Here is a 16,141-nt window from a genome sequence, read left to right as displayed (position 1 = left end):
GCAGTACTGTTGGTGTGGGTGAAGGTGGTGGTTCATATGAATGTGTAGGAGTTTTGATGATCTTGTATTTAAAATTGGAGTAACAAAGTTTTTTTATTCCTCAAATTCAGATGACACCATTTTCTGTATTAAATTTTGTTAGTTTGGCCACAACATGCTTTGATAGATGTATTATCTGAAACCATGCATGCATAAGAACTCATTTATCGGGGGGGCCTGGGTAGCTCAGCGAGTAAAGACGCTGACTACCACCCCTGGAGTCGCGAGTTTGAATCCGGGGCGTGCTGAGTGACTCCAGCCAGGTCTCCTAAGCAACCAAATTGTCCCAGTTGCTAAGGAGGGTAGTCATATGGGGTAACCTCCTCGTGGTCGCTATAATGTGGTTCGCTCTCAGTGGATGCCACGGAGAATAGTGTAAAGCCTCCACACTCGCTATGTCTCCACGGTTACACGCTCAACTAGCCACGTGATAAGCTGCGCAGATTGACTGTCTCAGATGCGGAGGCAACTGAGATTCGTCCTACTGAGTACTTAGAGCGCATTGGGAATTGGGCATTCCAAATTGGGGAGAAATATAAAAGAACTCATTCATAATTTCAAAGCACATATAATCACTTATTTCTGAATTCTAGCCATTACACATTCACAGTGGTCCTTAGCAAGAACTGGCTGCATTGATTGGCATAAGAAGTAACAGAATGATGAATTTAAATGTAGTCTCACCTCAGGTACAGACATTGGTGATTGGCTGAGATATTGGAACTTGGCTGGTGGATGTCTGCAAGAGATGGTTTTGGATGGTAAGATTAGTTGAGATGGTCTGGAGAACTTCCTGCTGTAATTTCCTCTTTCCTGCTGGTTTTCCTGCTCAGGAATATTCAGTATCAGGGTTGGGCTTCAAGTGCCTGAAATCTCAGAGTTAAGACGATCCAGGGTATATGCTGGGACGTTTGACCCTGTTATGTTACAAACTTGGAAAAACAAAGTATGCTGTGTGGAATACAGGCTGAAAACCATTGGAATATAAAACGGAAGTTTTGGAATATATCAAAATACTCTGAAGATACGAACTGTACAGAAATAGCCACTATTCCTTCATCGTACAGGAAGCTTCACATGGAAAGCCTAGGTCAAAGGTGAACTCTTGTTTCCTTGTTATGAAATATTTCTATCTTGTTAGTGGTGCATGCTAAGGCAAATATAAATGGTAGATAGTAGCATTATAGTTCATTCAAAAATTTAAATTCTGTCATCATTTACTCTCCCTCATGCTTTTCCAAACTCCTATGACTTACTTTCTTACATGGAACACAAAGGGAGGTGTTAGGTACTTTCATTAAATGGGACACATGATGCAGTGGAAGTCAGTGGTGACTGAGACTAAAGCCGGGTGCACACTGTACAGTTTTTGTGATCCTGTACATTTGTTGCTTTCAGAATGTATGATATGATCTCAGTGAGACTTTGGGTAAAAGTCATTGCACACTTTGCAATATTATGTCAGACTATGCGATACTCATCAGCCAAGACATTGATCCTAATCGTCTGGATTGACAGCACTGACTGGGTGCTTTATCCCATCTAGCTGGGGTAGGAGCAGTCCCACTGCTTGACTGAGATGCAAAATTTCTGATACTACCAGCATTTCGTTGGAGGCTAATGTTTATCACATTGGCCGTCTGTAAAAGTATGAACATGTCATACCAATGTTGCGTTCAAGTCATTTTGGAATTACTGTAATTACTGCTGGAGATTCGACTTGAAGCTGATCAAGTCCTCAGACTTTGTATGTTATTAGTTTCTATGGCAACACTTATAAGGCCAAAACAGGGTTGTAGTCGATAACTACGGAAACCTGTTTTGTCCATGGTTTATCACTTTTCTGTCTTGTTTTCTCATGATCTCAACATAAAAAAAGTAATTTTCTCGTGATCACAACTTAACAAAAGATGTTTTCTCTTGATCACGACTTATGTGTAAGGGCCCAATACTTCACGCAAGTACGCATGCGTAGACGCGAGCGCTTCTCCAAAGCATGGCCAACGCGTGGTCCCATTGTACATACATTTCGTGCGGTCTTGTGTTACTATGGTGTTTACAAACCTCGGACCACAAGGGGGTGAAAGAGTTTTTTAGGTGCCATGTGGTGGAGTCAACATGTCGACAGTTGAGGAGTGTGCTTTTGTATTTGCTAAAAAGACGGCAAGTCTAACTTGTTTGGCAAGACTCTCCTCAAATTGCTGCTCCGCCATGACAGTTGTTGATTGAAAAAAGAAAATCTGCTGTAGAGCCCCTTGTGGCAATGCTGAGAATACGGCGCAAACTTGTTAGATGATGAATTGTGCTCTGAAACATTTCACAACATAACGATGTGTGAAATCGAGCTTGCATAGCAAGACGCGTCTGCATTCACGTACTTACGTAGATTATGTTTGGGCCTTAAATCACTGCAGAATCATTCCAAAGAAGTCTTTCAGTGTTGCAATGTCAGAGGAGAAGAAACGTCACATATCTCATTTATCAAGGCCTGACGGCAGCTGAAATAGCTTTGTGCCATTGAAGCACTATAGCTGAAGCTTCATTTGTCTGAAAATCACATGACTGCTAGAGGTATACGGGTCAAAAGAAGCGCAAATCCCAGTAGCTAGTTTGAACCAATTCAGTCACATAAGCATATCTCACTCCCATTTAATACAGTGTTACGGCCCATCCCTCAAGCATATTTATTTTCCAATCTAGATGTTAATAATCAGTTATTAATTTACTCTCAGACATTGTTTTTATTTTTAACAGCACACAGTAACTTATTAACTCATATATGAAGACTTTGAGCCTTCACTTGTTTATTACATATTTATTTATAAACACTTTAGTTAAAAAAAAAAAAAAAAAAACGAAAACGATATAATCGCGTTGATAATAAATTGTATTGCTAGTTGTGCTTCGCTTTTTGACCACCAGATGGCAGTCATTTGAACCTTCTACAGAAAGTTTTGAGTACGAAACCAATTTCAATACGTTTGTAATGAAAGCCCTATGCTTCAGAAAGCTTAATTTCCCCATAATTACGGCATGGATGACGGATTATGACTGAGAGATGCAAGTCAGTCCTTGATCTAGAGAAGCCTGCTGTTGCAATGAACAGAAGATGAAGATGCTGTGCCTGTGACGTGTTGAGATGCTTCAGGAGCCAACATCTGTTTTCTCGCGGGAACTTTAAATCGAAATTACGAGAACGAGTAAATTATAGAGTAAGTATAGAAATTATTGAGAAATTATTTGTATTGTAAAGTCCCCTACTTTATACCTTACTGTATATTATATTTCCCCTTTAATTGTACACATTATTAATTTTGTTGTTTATTTCTTTATTGTTTTCTTCTTTCTCTCATCTTCAAGTTAAACGGCGTAATTCTGTCATTTCTAAACTGATATGTATCTGAAATTTTGTGAGCATGCAATTTACCACATTAGCCTACTGTCAATGTGGTGTAATTTCGCTAAAAAATAAAAAGAGAGAATTCCAAGTTTACACCTTTAATTGCCAGTTCTGCAAAGACGTGAATCTCGCAATTACGGTAAATTCGACATGACGTGAACGCACTAAAGCGATCAAAGACTGACGATTTTACCCTGCAACAAGATAAGTTCTTTACGATATGTGTCTCAGACGGCAAAATAGAGGCCAGAATAGCCCAGTGTGCGCCCAGTGCAATCTCAGATTATTTTGGTAAATATGAAGCTGTTACTGGGTCTATGGTGTTATACTGCAGATGCAGATGATAGACCTCTCACACTTTTAAGGGGGTTTCCACCTCCTGTTTTCCATGACAATGGTTGTTATGTAATAGAGGACTTCCTTTCTGTCTCCGAGGACAATAGTTCAGGATTGACTGAAATATTTTGATTGTGTGAGATTGCATTGAATGAGTGGGTAGGTGGAGGGCAACATGTGGCTGACTGTGATAATGGTATGGTATGTGTGTGTGTGTGTGTGTGTGTGTGTGTGGTATATTCCTCTGTAGATTCTTAGTATGGCAAGTGATAGATAGATAGATAGATAGATAGATAGATAGATAGATAGATAGATAGATAGATAGATAGATAGATAGATAGATACTGTATGTCTGCTATAGTGGGAGGTACAGCAGTGTGTGTGTGTGTGACTTCGAACAGCTGTGTCTAAAGAGGAAGTGGTAGAGCGATGGTTCACCAGAACAAGTAAAGTGCTAAGTTGCCATGGTAACTTGGGATGCAGGGTTCCCTCAATTTCAATTATTCCCAAGTGGATCTGCTTCACAGTGTCCATGGCAACCACTCACAACCAATGGAGTTCATCTGTCTCTCTCTCTCTTTTCTCAGTCTCTCTCAAACTCTCTCATCCTGGATTTTGCATCTTAGTTTGTGATTTGTGTCAAAATGTCATCTCCATTCTTATGTAAAGACCTCATTACCTGTTGCACTCTCAACATTTTATTAACCACAAATGCTTGTTCTTTGACGATGAACTACAAAGTTACAGCACTGTATGCATGTATTTTACTGATAAATCAATTATTATCAGTCCTCACATGCAACACAAATCTTGGATACCATTTACATTTATTACATTGGTAGATGCCTGTATTCAAGGTATTAAAGCAATAAACCACAAGTTGACAAACATAGACTGTGTGTTGATTGGCATTGTACAACGGCTTTCAAACATGGCTAATCCAATAATAATCAGAGTTGGAACGATCTGTTACATAAAAGTACAGTTTATCAGTTTGTGTGCTCCCTGGTAATTAAAACCATGACATTTGCATTGCTAACACAATGCTCTACCAGTTGAGCTGCTAGAAACCAAACTGACAAAACACCAATGAAAATGCAGTCTTGTGTCTGTTGTATTGTAGGGTTGTGAGGCCGGCTTGTTGAGCAGAACGCACACACACTCACACACACACACTCTCCCAGAGCATGCCTATCAGTCCACCTGCCAACGGCAAACATGAGGCTTTTGACCGGCCACGGCAACAACACGCCCCTACCAACGGTAACCACGGGGATGACAGCATTCGGGCCTCTCCCGGGACTATATCTACCTCCGAACCTATGGAGGATCTCCACGGAAACGCAGTTGTCATCCGCATCGGAATTCCTGATTTGCAGCAAACGGTGAGTGCTGTCTCTCTCTCTCCTGTTCTTTCTTTCTCGCTTTCTTATCACACACACAGATGTGTATTTGGAGGCTGACTCAGTCTTGTCTTTTCTTTGAAATGGCTGCATTGCAGCACCGAGTGGCAGTGATTGGTAGAGACTGAGGTGTTGGTTTTGCGTGGGTGTTAAGGGGTGTGTGTTAGAGACCTACAGCATGTCGAGCGCATGCTTGGATGTTTCTGAGCAGGGATCTACAGTATGGTAATTTGTGCTGAAGGATGCCGTATGCATATAGATTCTATGTGCTTCAGCATTATCTTGCATGTACTGTGAGGTCCAAAAGCCTGAGAACATGTTGAAAATCTGTGATTATTTTTGTTTTGTTTATTATTTAAACCTGGAAAATTAAAGAATAATATTTTAAGATTCTACAATTCTAGTTCTCTACTCAAATTTGTGACTGATAATGTTAGCTCTTAAAAAAGGTTTCTTTGCCTACTTTAAAGCACACTTAAAAATGCTCTGTGGAACTTTCTCAAATCAAGTTTTGCACCAACTTGTGGAGTCCATTCTGCACGTGTGCAAGCATCAGGGGTATACTGTATACCAAATACTAATTCAGAAACGTATATACATTTTCAATTTTTCACTGATATTTTTATGCTGAATTTGTGATTAAACATTTTGTATAAAATTAGAAAAATTCACTTGCAGTTTCAAACTTTTAGACCCAGTGTATTTCCATAGTATGTTAGCACTTCAAAATGATGTTGGATGGGGCATGTTTGTATAACTCAATACAGAAACATCTGCATATGTAACGGTAGCCAGCTGGTACATGATAGATGTGCAGTGTGTAAACCTCACTCTCCTGGCCTTAATAGATGCACTAGCGACCAAGGCTAAAAGCCATGGCTTTTCAAGCCTCCTTGCTAGCACGTCCGGCTCCCATGCCAGGGATCGCCAGTTTAAATCCCACTTGGGGCGGTTCAAGTAGGACTGGTGACACTGGTGCCATGACCCGGATGGGAGTGAGGTTTACAGGGGTGAGTGTAGCCAGCTGGTATATAATAGTTGTGCAGTGTGTAAACCTCACTCTCCTGGCCTTAAAGAGACGCGCTAGTGCCATGGCTTTTAAAGCCTCTTGCTAGTGCCTCTGGCTCCCATGCCGGGGATTGCCTGTTCGAATCCAACTTGGAGCGAGTCGAGTAGGACCGGTGAAACTTGTGCCATGACCTGGACTGGATTGAGGTTTAGAGGGATGAGTGTAATGGTATCCAGCTGGTACGAGATAGCTGTGCAGTGTGTAAACCTCATTCTCCTGGTCTAAAAGAGACTTTCTAGGGCCACAGCTATTATAGCCTCCTCGCTAGCGTGTCCGGCTCTTATACCGGGGATCTCCGGTTTGAATCCCGCTTGGGACAGGTCGAGTGGGACCGGTGACACATACATATATTGCTCCTTCTGACAATTTTAATGGCATCCACGGCTACTCCTTAATTTCTTTCAAAAGTTGGGGGGAACTTAAGGATTGTCTTGTGCTCCCCCATTATGGATGGAAAGTTAAACTTGTAATTTTTGTCCTCTGCTTCTTACATGATAGAAACCTGCAAACAGGAAATCTTAATGGTGTTATTTTTGCAAGCAATGAAAGCACTGAACATTTTTTAAATGACATGCTGCATGTAGTAAAATCTAAATTAACCGATTTGATTAAAGACAACAATATTATTTTACCTTTCTATATCAACCTGAATACATAAGTTTACACCAACAAAACACATTTTAAGGGATAGATCATGTAGAAATAGCTCCTTAAGGTAACAATTGAAGGTTATCACTTTTTACAGTGTACTTTAGGTGGTAACATCTAAATCAACTTGTTTATTAAAATCTGAAATATTACTACATTCTGTTAGACCAACGAGATCATTTTTTTGTAATGGTTAGATCAGGTAGAAATAGCTCCTTAAGGTACAACTGCACATTTTCCACTTCACAAACACATTTTCTTTTGACTTTTGCCTATTTTAAGTGATATTTGAAGTGAAAAGAGGGCATGAGTTCAGTCCATTCTTATTGACTTCGATGAATAAATGTTTGTGAATAAATTGCACAGTCCTTGATCTCTGTGTGTTCAGTCTAAAGCCTTGAGCATTTGGAGGAAATTTGTAAAAAGTAAAAAATCAAGATATTTTATAGATTTGAACTATTGGCTGCAGTGAATATTCTAAATGTAAGTACACTTGATGGCCAAGCAAGATTCATATTTCACATAAACAATTGAACCTACCTGGTCGAGCAGCTAGTGTATGTGCTCCAAATACATTGAGTCTTGGTGCTCATGTGGGTGATTCAGGTTTGAGTCTGACTTGCAATGTATCCTGATCCTATTCCTCCTGTCAATCCGTTTAATAAAAGATGCAAAAGCCACAAAATATAAACATAACTACTTGGCATTTATTTATGAATATGAGAGTACTATAAAATGTTACTTACTTATTGGTTAATTTACAAAAAAATGTAATTGTTAGTTTCCATTTCTACATGCTCTGTGTTAAAGAAATGCCTGCGATTGGACCTGGAAGCTCCAGTTTGGGTTTGCAAGCAGAGAGTTCTGGTCACTTTGACACAGAGCCTGACCGATGTGCTTAACTATGGCCTCTACCTCCCTGCCTTCAATGGGCGTGCCGGAAAGTTCCTCGATGAGGAGAGATTGCTCAGGGAGTACCCTTTCCCTACTGTCACACCAGTACCATACCTAGAGGTACACACACACTCTTTTAAATCCCACAATGCTTTAAAGCTCTAGCTTAAATATCATGTTATTATTGGATCAAGATGTTATTAGATAATTGTTATTATCATACACTTCTCCTGTTTTATTTCTGTGCCTTCAGTTCCGTTACAAGAGGCGTGTTTACACTCAGAGCTATGTAGAAGATAAGCAACTGGCCAAACTACATACCAAGGTAACATTAAACGTTCATTTACATGTATATACAAAACTGGTCTAAAATTAGATTTTTGTCCACTGAAATAATAGTTCACCCAATTATTTAAATGTAGTCATTATTTAGTCACCCTCATGCCATTTCAAACTCATATGACTTTTGTTTTCTGAAAACTAAACCAATAACATCCTGTTACTGCCAGGCCAATTTAAAGAAGTTTATGGAGTATGTTCAACAGAGGAGTGTGGAGAAGGTCTGCAGGTTTTTGGAAAAAGGGCTGGACCCCAACTTTCACGATTGTGACAGCGAGGTAAATATATATACAGTATATATATATATATATATATATATATATATATATATATATATATATTTTTTTTTTTAAATAAATAAATTGATATCACTATTTTAATGTATACTACACAATTTGAAATGTAGCGCAGTCATTTCAAGCTAATCAGTCAGAAATGAGCTAATCGTTTATTTGAAAACTGATTTGACATTTAGCATGTTTGATTCTCCATTTCCAGAATCTCCGCTCACTCTCGTGGCCCAGCTGGACTCATGTGCTGATCTGATCAAGGTGTTGAGGAGTGGAGGTGCCCATCTGGACTTCAGAACCAGAGATGGTCTGACACCACTGCACAAAGCAGCCCAAACGCACAACCATGTTGCACTGACTGTGAGTGATGCACTTTACCTCACTCACACATAATCCAAAGAACAGGGGCACAAGCTGAACAATCTGAAAAGTGGGAGGGACACGTTAATAGAACTAATCAGTATGGCTCATGCATATTAATTACATGATGTCAGTAAATAATACTCAGTCTTATGCTGCTTTCCATTCCAAGTTATTCTGACTCGATATCTCTAATCGATGCTCAGATCACTTTTATGGAAAAAAACTCCAACACTACCATTAGCTTGTATTCAATTGTCACCTAGAAACCAAATTGTTGAGGACAAACTATGTGATGCAATGCTAGCATTTGTTCTACAGATGTAAAATTATCAAAAGAGAGTATAATTTACAGTGTTTTAAACATCTGTTTAAACAAACATTAGCTAAACATATTTATTATCATGTCATGTAAGAATTTTGACTCATTGATGTTTATTTTTTGCTTAAAAATGAATGTACAAAAAATGAACTTTGTACATTTTCCCGGGTTGCGGCATGTTTTGGTGACGTTATGCATCTTCATCTCTGTGAAATCGGAGTTGAGGATTTCCGCTAAAGTTTCCAAGTTGGATGTATTATTGAAATAGGAATTTGGGGTGTGAAATATCAAAGGGATCGCCACTTTTTATGAAAGTGATTTGCTACTTGCTATCGCTAATCTGTTGCAGGTGGTATTGGGGGTGGGGCATTCTCATTCTAGAGATAATTTTATTGGACAAATCAGAGAGTGCAGTGTGAGTCACCGATGTTTTGTTCCATATACTCTGTAAATTTTAAATGTGTTTATCTGCTAAGGCCAGTATGATTTTCGCCTATTATGTCATCGCGTGAAAATCGTTGGTGCTCGCGTAGTTACGGCTTGCATCATGTGAGAGGAATTATGAGCATGGCCGAGTGGTTTATGAGCAGCTTAAGACCTCCTGATCATTTTTAAACACGTTGAAAAAAAAAATAAAAATCGGGCACTGTCGGCTTGAATTTGTGAGGTATGTGCAGTTTCAAGAGAGGATTTACCTGAAGTTGACCAATCAGGAGAAGGCTTGTTTACTCCAGAAGGCAGTAAGTGAAATTTCAGCTGTGTGGTAATGCGCAGTTTATACAGTGAAGAAAACACTTCAGTAGGCCGAACAACACAAACGTGCCTCACGTTCTTGCATTCAAAACACTTGAATGAGCGTAAATGTGAACTAAGGGATCTCAAGATGTGTTTAAAGATTGAGTATTAAACTATATTTAACTTGATACAGTGACCTAAACATTTTATGTAAATCTCCAACTGATGGACAAATTCACTTGTGAAATGGATTGCTGAGAACTGTGTGCCAATGATTGACTTATGTTCAATAATACGGTAGTAAACAATACATTTTATTCTAAAACAGCTTTTTGTATTGTCTTATCAATGATTAACTCTTCTGTCACAAGAATGTAATGCATTTTAATTATCAAAATATTTTTTATTTTATATATATATATATATATATATATATATAATAAAAATATTTTGAATATATATATATATATATATCATTTTTTAATATTTTAATATAACTATGTATAATTATATATTGATATAAATATGCATAATCATTATATATTGAATTATTGTTATATGTAGGGCTTTCTCAGCAAATATTTGTATATGCAATTAAATGCGATTAATCATGATTAATTAATCGGGACACCATGTAATTAATTTGATTAAATATTTGTATCGATTGACAGCCCTAAAATATATATATATATATATATATATATTTTTTTTTTTACTCCCCAAGCTCGAGTCTGGTGAAACCAAGTACATCAAGAGTGAAAGTTCTACCTGTCAATCAACCACTGCGTTAAAACAAGATTTTTAATATTTGCCGGCTATGTGTTGCTTAAAGTACATTCACATGGACAAGACCTTACAGAACTTCTTCAGTATGTCTAATATCAGCATGTTATGACACAGATGCACATCAGCACAGTTAAAACAGTTACTTCACTAATATAACTCAGAATTCTGCTCTAAATGTCATGTTTGCGCTTAGGTTAAATCCAGGTATCTTTTACTTTTTGTGCGCTTTAATATCATGAAGTAACTTGCAGTAAAATAAATGGAGTAATGATTGACGTATGCAGCCATAAAATCAGACAGCCTCCCCTTGAAATCTGAATCTGTCAAATGTCGGACATCATTTGGAATAATTATCTGTAATGGTTTAACCCTTATGTTGTGTTGCAGCCATTTTGACCGGGACGGCTTTTTTTCACTCAATCCAATTGGTTTTAAATTCCTTGACTTGTTTCACATATGGTATCTGAAAAGACAAAAAAATAAAAATTGGACCATTTTATTTACAATTTATTGGTTTTATTTCACTTTGTTACACTTGTTTTCTTCCTGGTCAAAAATGTCTGGCCATTGAAAATTAATAGATTAGACTACAAAATACTGTAATATTAAGTGTTCAGGAGCATAACATTGCTTTAGATGAGCACATATGTGGATGTGTGTTTGCACACACAAAGTCCTTGGACATGTGCACACCCACACACACATACATACAAATACACACACACACATCTTGTGCTGAGTGCCCTCTTGTGTATCATCTTTCCATGTACACCTTATGACGAATATTTCAAGATCTACTTATAATATTATGTTGCGTTTGGGCTCGTTTGAATCAGAATAGTCTACTGTAAGTTACGACATATCATTGTCTATGTTGTACTGTATGTATGTCTCGAATATCTGACAAATATCTGACAAAAATATATGTGTGTCTGTGGGAATTTCATACTCTAATACTCACTGCAGTTTGGCCTCTGAGTGAAAAACATTTGCTCATTGCATTCTACTAATTGAGACATTTCCAACTATATACTGTATAGCACATGGCTATCTCATATTTTTTATGGTTTGACCAACTCTGAATATAATTGTTGAGATAATAAATTAGCAAATTATGAGATCGAAACGGTTCTAATTTGTCAGCACATTAAAAAGTATTATTTAAGAATTGGTTGGATCAGCATTATGCATTATAACATCCAGATTCTAAGCTTTAAAATGCCTGTTTTGTTCAGATCAAGCAAGTGGTTAATTTATTAGTCATTATTATTTTTATTTTTTCTGCAGGGAGTGCCCCTCACTGACCCGGTATAAGCTCAGTTAAATTAATCATTCTACCAATAAAAATATAAATATATTTTAAATATGTTCAGGAAGACCTGTCCAGGGTGTCCCCCGCCTTTCGCCCAATGTTAGCTGGGATAGGCTCCAGCCCCCCGCGACCCTGTACACAGGATAAGCGGTTGACGATGGATGGATGGATGGATGGATGGATGGATATGTTCAGGAAATTACTGCCACATGGAATTATTGCAGTCTCCTCTACTAACTTTAAGTTTTATAATGATATATAGTTGAAAATGAATGCGATTGCATCGGAATTCACTAGGTCATAAAGTCGTGTACCACTGCATCTGGACAATTATCAGATAAACTGACTTGTAACGTCTGATGGGACTCAAGAACTCCCGGCCTAAAAGTGTATTTTGTCAAACTTTACTTTCATATAGATGGCTTCAAAGCTAGAAGACATGAACTAACTCATTTTACATGGCCGGCCACCATGTTATCCTTTTCAATCCTGTCACCAAGCAAAATAATTATTATTTACCAAAAAGTGAGGAGGGCGAACGTAGAAATTTCTACAAGTTATAATGGCTGCTACGCCCCTGCCAAAGAAAGTGTCATCCTTATACAAGTCATTACAAGCTGTTGTGGGTTATGCACATATGTCCCTCATATGTTTTGTTTGTGCCTCTGTTTTCTCCACATCTATAGACATTGTTGGATCTAGGGGCCTCTCCAGACTATAAGGACAGTCGTGGGCTCACCCCCCTCTATCACAGTGCCATGGTTGGGGGAGATCCATACTGTTGCGAGCTGCTCTTGTATGATCACGCGCAACTGGGTTACAGCGACGAGAACGGCTGGCAGGAGATCCATCAGGTAACACGTAAATAACCGGTTTCTCTTCTAATGTGGATGCAGATCTCACACATTGGGTTAAGAAAAATCTCTACTAATGTAAAGATTCTTCTCCAGTGAGACTAAATATATCCTTGTTTATTATTTGTTACACCTGCACCAGTGGGTGATCGGAATGTGTGCGTTTTTGTTCCATAGGCTTGTCGCCATGGAAATGTGCAGCACCTTGAGCACCTGTTGTTCTATGGAGCGGAGATGAGCGCTCAGAATGCCTCAGGAAACACAGCACTACACCTGTGTGCCCTCTACAACCAGGTACACACACTCACAAATATACTGTTGTACACTCAACTTTATCAGCTATGTAGTCTCACATATACAAGAGTCAAACTTTGGATCCCAATGTATAAAATATAATAACAAATATTAATTATATAAAAAATATGTTGGGGGCATGGGTAGCTCAGTGGTACAGATGCTGGCTACCACCTCTGCCGTTCATGCTAGGGCGTGCTGAGTGACTCCAGCCAGGTCTCTTAAGCAAACAAATTGGCCCGGTTACTAGGGAGGGTCACATGGGGTAACCTCTTCATGGTCGCTATAATGTGGTTCGTTCTCGGTGGGGCACGTGGTGAGTTGGGCGTGGATGCCGCGGTGCATGGTGTCCTCCATACCTCCACACACGTTATGTCTCCATGGCAATGCGCTCAACAAGCCACGTGATAAAATGCACGGGTTGACGGTCTCTGATGCGGAGGCAGCTGGGATTCATCCTCCACCGGATTGAGGCGAGTCACTACGCCACCACGAGGACTTAGGGGAGACAATATATATGTGCATATGTATATATGCACATATTTTTTAAAGCATTTTATGCTGTTGTTACCATCCTAAAGTACATGTTTCTTGTGCCTTTTAGTACACTACAAAATAAACAGAGCAGACAAAGTGCAATTATGCTCTAAAACAAAAGAACTATGTTTGGAATGGCATACTACCTACTATTTGTGAAGGAGATTTGTATGCAGTATGTACACTGTGTGCAGGATACAAATGTCTATATGTATGGAATGCTCAAATGACCTTCTACATATGCCAAAATATGCAGTATACAACCAGAGCACACTGTATACTGTATCCTATAACACAATGTGTGTGACTGGACCTTAAATGTTTCATTTTATGAATGAACAAATGTTACGAATGAGTCTGATTGCCAATAGTTACAATATTTGCACACAAATTTGGATTAAAATGTAAAAATAGTTATATTTGTTTCCCATATTATAACTAGACACCTGTTGAATTTAACATACAATTTAGTGCGGTGATGTGACATGCATGCTTATTATTGCATACTGCATACAGTTACACATGCTTTTTTTTTTTTTAATAGTAGGCAGTATGCATTTATATACTTCTATTTATTTTTATATACTACTATTTTATACTGCACACACAATATGCACTAATATTTCATCTCAAGCAGAGCCACTGTAAATAGTTATTAAACTCTGCTGGGTACCAAATCACATATACACTCACACATTTTCAGGGTGTTATAACTATAATCTCCACTAATGTTCTCTTTCTATCACCTGCTTTTCCCTTGTTCTCTCTCCCATCTTTGCAGGAAGGCTGTGCTAGAGTTCTCCTGTTTCGAGGAGCAAATAAAGAAATCAAGAACTACAACAACCAAACAGCATTTCAGGTGACCAGACCTCTCAACTGATGTTTTGGCTAACTGTACACTTTCCAATAGAGAGCTTTGATGCTTACCAATAAGTTTTTTCAGACAGGGTTCCCATGGTCCTGGAAAACCTGGAAATATCTGGGAATTCTAAAATTTAGACCTCAAAAAGTCATGGAAATTCATAAAATCTTTAAAAAGTAATATAAATGTAAATAGCAAATATATAGTAGTATATATACTGTAGTTTTTCTCTGCCATAAAATATTTAATTGGTTTTAAAAATAGCTTATTTTGTGGGTGCTTATGTAGAGTAAAAATTCCATTGAGGATCTTTAAGCTGACATTTGTGCACTTATATAGTCTTTTAAACCTATTAATTCACCTTTTAAATAATTAAAAATGAATAAATAAATCTCCTAATCATTATTCATTAGTATTTTACATACAAATGGAAATCCACCCAGCAATCTATGTACAATTATATATATATATATATATATATATATATATATATATAAAAAAATAAAATAAAAAAAATTATGCTTGATTCACAAACAACAGTCTTTCACATTATTCCACCACATTATCCCCAAACAACAAAAGGAACTGTCTCAAATGATCTCTTAGACTGAATTAGTTCATGAAAGCTGTGTGATGGTGTGTATTTGGTGCTAACTTAGTGTGAAATCCTCTTTCTGGTAGGTTGCAATCATCGCAGGGAACTTTGACCTGGCTGAAATCATCAAGATCCATAAAACCTCAGACGTTGGTGAGTTACAGTAGTTGGTCTTGGTTTAGTCTGAACAGCATGAGGCAGTGTGGTATTATGTCTATTCAAGGACTCCACAAAACACACTATCATGAACCTGATTGGGCTACCAAGATTACATTTGTTCACTGAAATTCAAACCCAGCAACTTAGATGGAGGTGCACACATACTGTACTTTTACTGTAGTGTATCATTTCAGATAAAACCAAGGTTTCTTATTTAGTATAGTGGACTTCTGTTCCAAGTTACAGCAGAAATTACAACATAAAAGAGGATTTGATCTAAGGAATCAGCCCAAATCTGGTAACTTCATAACATGTCAAAACAATCCATAAGTGGATGATTTCTTTTCATTTCAGACAATCAATCTGAATGTGCAAGGTCTAGGTCTGTTTCTACCAGCTATCTAATTCTGAAATAAACGACTGATGCAATCTCTGCAGTACTGTTTATCATACAAGTATATGTGGGCTACTGTATATCACTTTATAACTTGCGTGTGTTTCTCTTTGTAAATCTCAGTCATGCTCTGTGTGGTGTAATCTGTGAGTCATCTGTTTGTAATCTCTCTTTGTCTGTGTGCAATCTGAGTTTTTAATGCAGATATCTCTGTCCAGTCTTTGTTTATGAAGTAGTTGATTATTATTTCACCACTGCAATCCCCCGCTCCACTCCCACTTGGTGTATTTTTGTCTACTCTCTTAGATTGTGGCTCTGTACACTTGCAGCTTTGATTTAAAATGAAATTGTGAATAATCATTTGGTATTTACATCCATAAACCATGCACCACTTAGAATTACAGCCCTTTTTATACATTACCCTACATCAACATTTTAGGCTGCAATGCTTCTAAGACAAGCGTCACTATAACAATTGCTCATACATAAGGTGGAATTGCTCAAAATGTACAA

At 37.9% G+C, this 16,141-nt stretch overlaps 1 protein-coding gene across 1 annotated transcript in view; it reads left to right on the top strand.

Moving 5' to 3' along the window:
* Positions 1-938: 938 nt before the first annotated feature.
* LOC127638704 (SH3 and multiple ankyrin repeat domains protein 3-like) overlaps positions 939-16,141 on the top strand; it is a 32,764-nt gene continuing 17,561 nt past the window's right edge. The window contains 10 exon segments of the mRNA XM_052120344.1: positions 939-1,136; positions 4,899-5,160; positions 7,706-7,909; positions 8,043-8,114; positions 8,299-8,404; positions 8,624-8,778; positions 12,620-12,787; positions 12,965-13,081; positions 14,400-14,477; positions 15,162-15,228. Coding sequence (XP_051976304.1) covers positions 4,963-5,160; positions 7,706-7,909; positions 8,043-8,114; positions 8,299-8,404; positions 8,624-8,778; positions 12,620-12,787; positions 12,965-13,081; positions 14,400-14,477; positions 15,162-15,228 — 1,165 coding nt within the window. The 5' untranslated portion in view covers positions 939-1,136; positions 4,899-4,962.

Source organism: Xyrauchen texanus, chromosome 47 (assembly GCF_025860055.1).
Source record: "Xyrauchen texanus isolate HMW12.3.18 chromosome 47, RBS_HiC_50CHRs, whole genome shotgun sequence".
Classification (NCBI taxonomy): domain Eukaryota; kingdom Metazoa; phylum Chordata; class Actinopteri; order Cypriniformes; family Catostomidae; genus Xyrauchen; species Xyrauchen texanus.
This window is presented reverse-complemented; position numbering and strand designations above follow the sequence as displayed.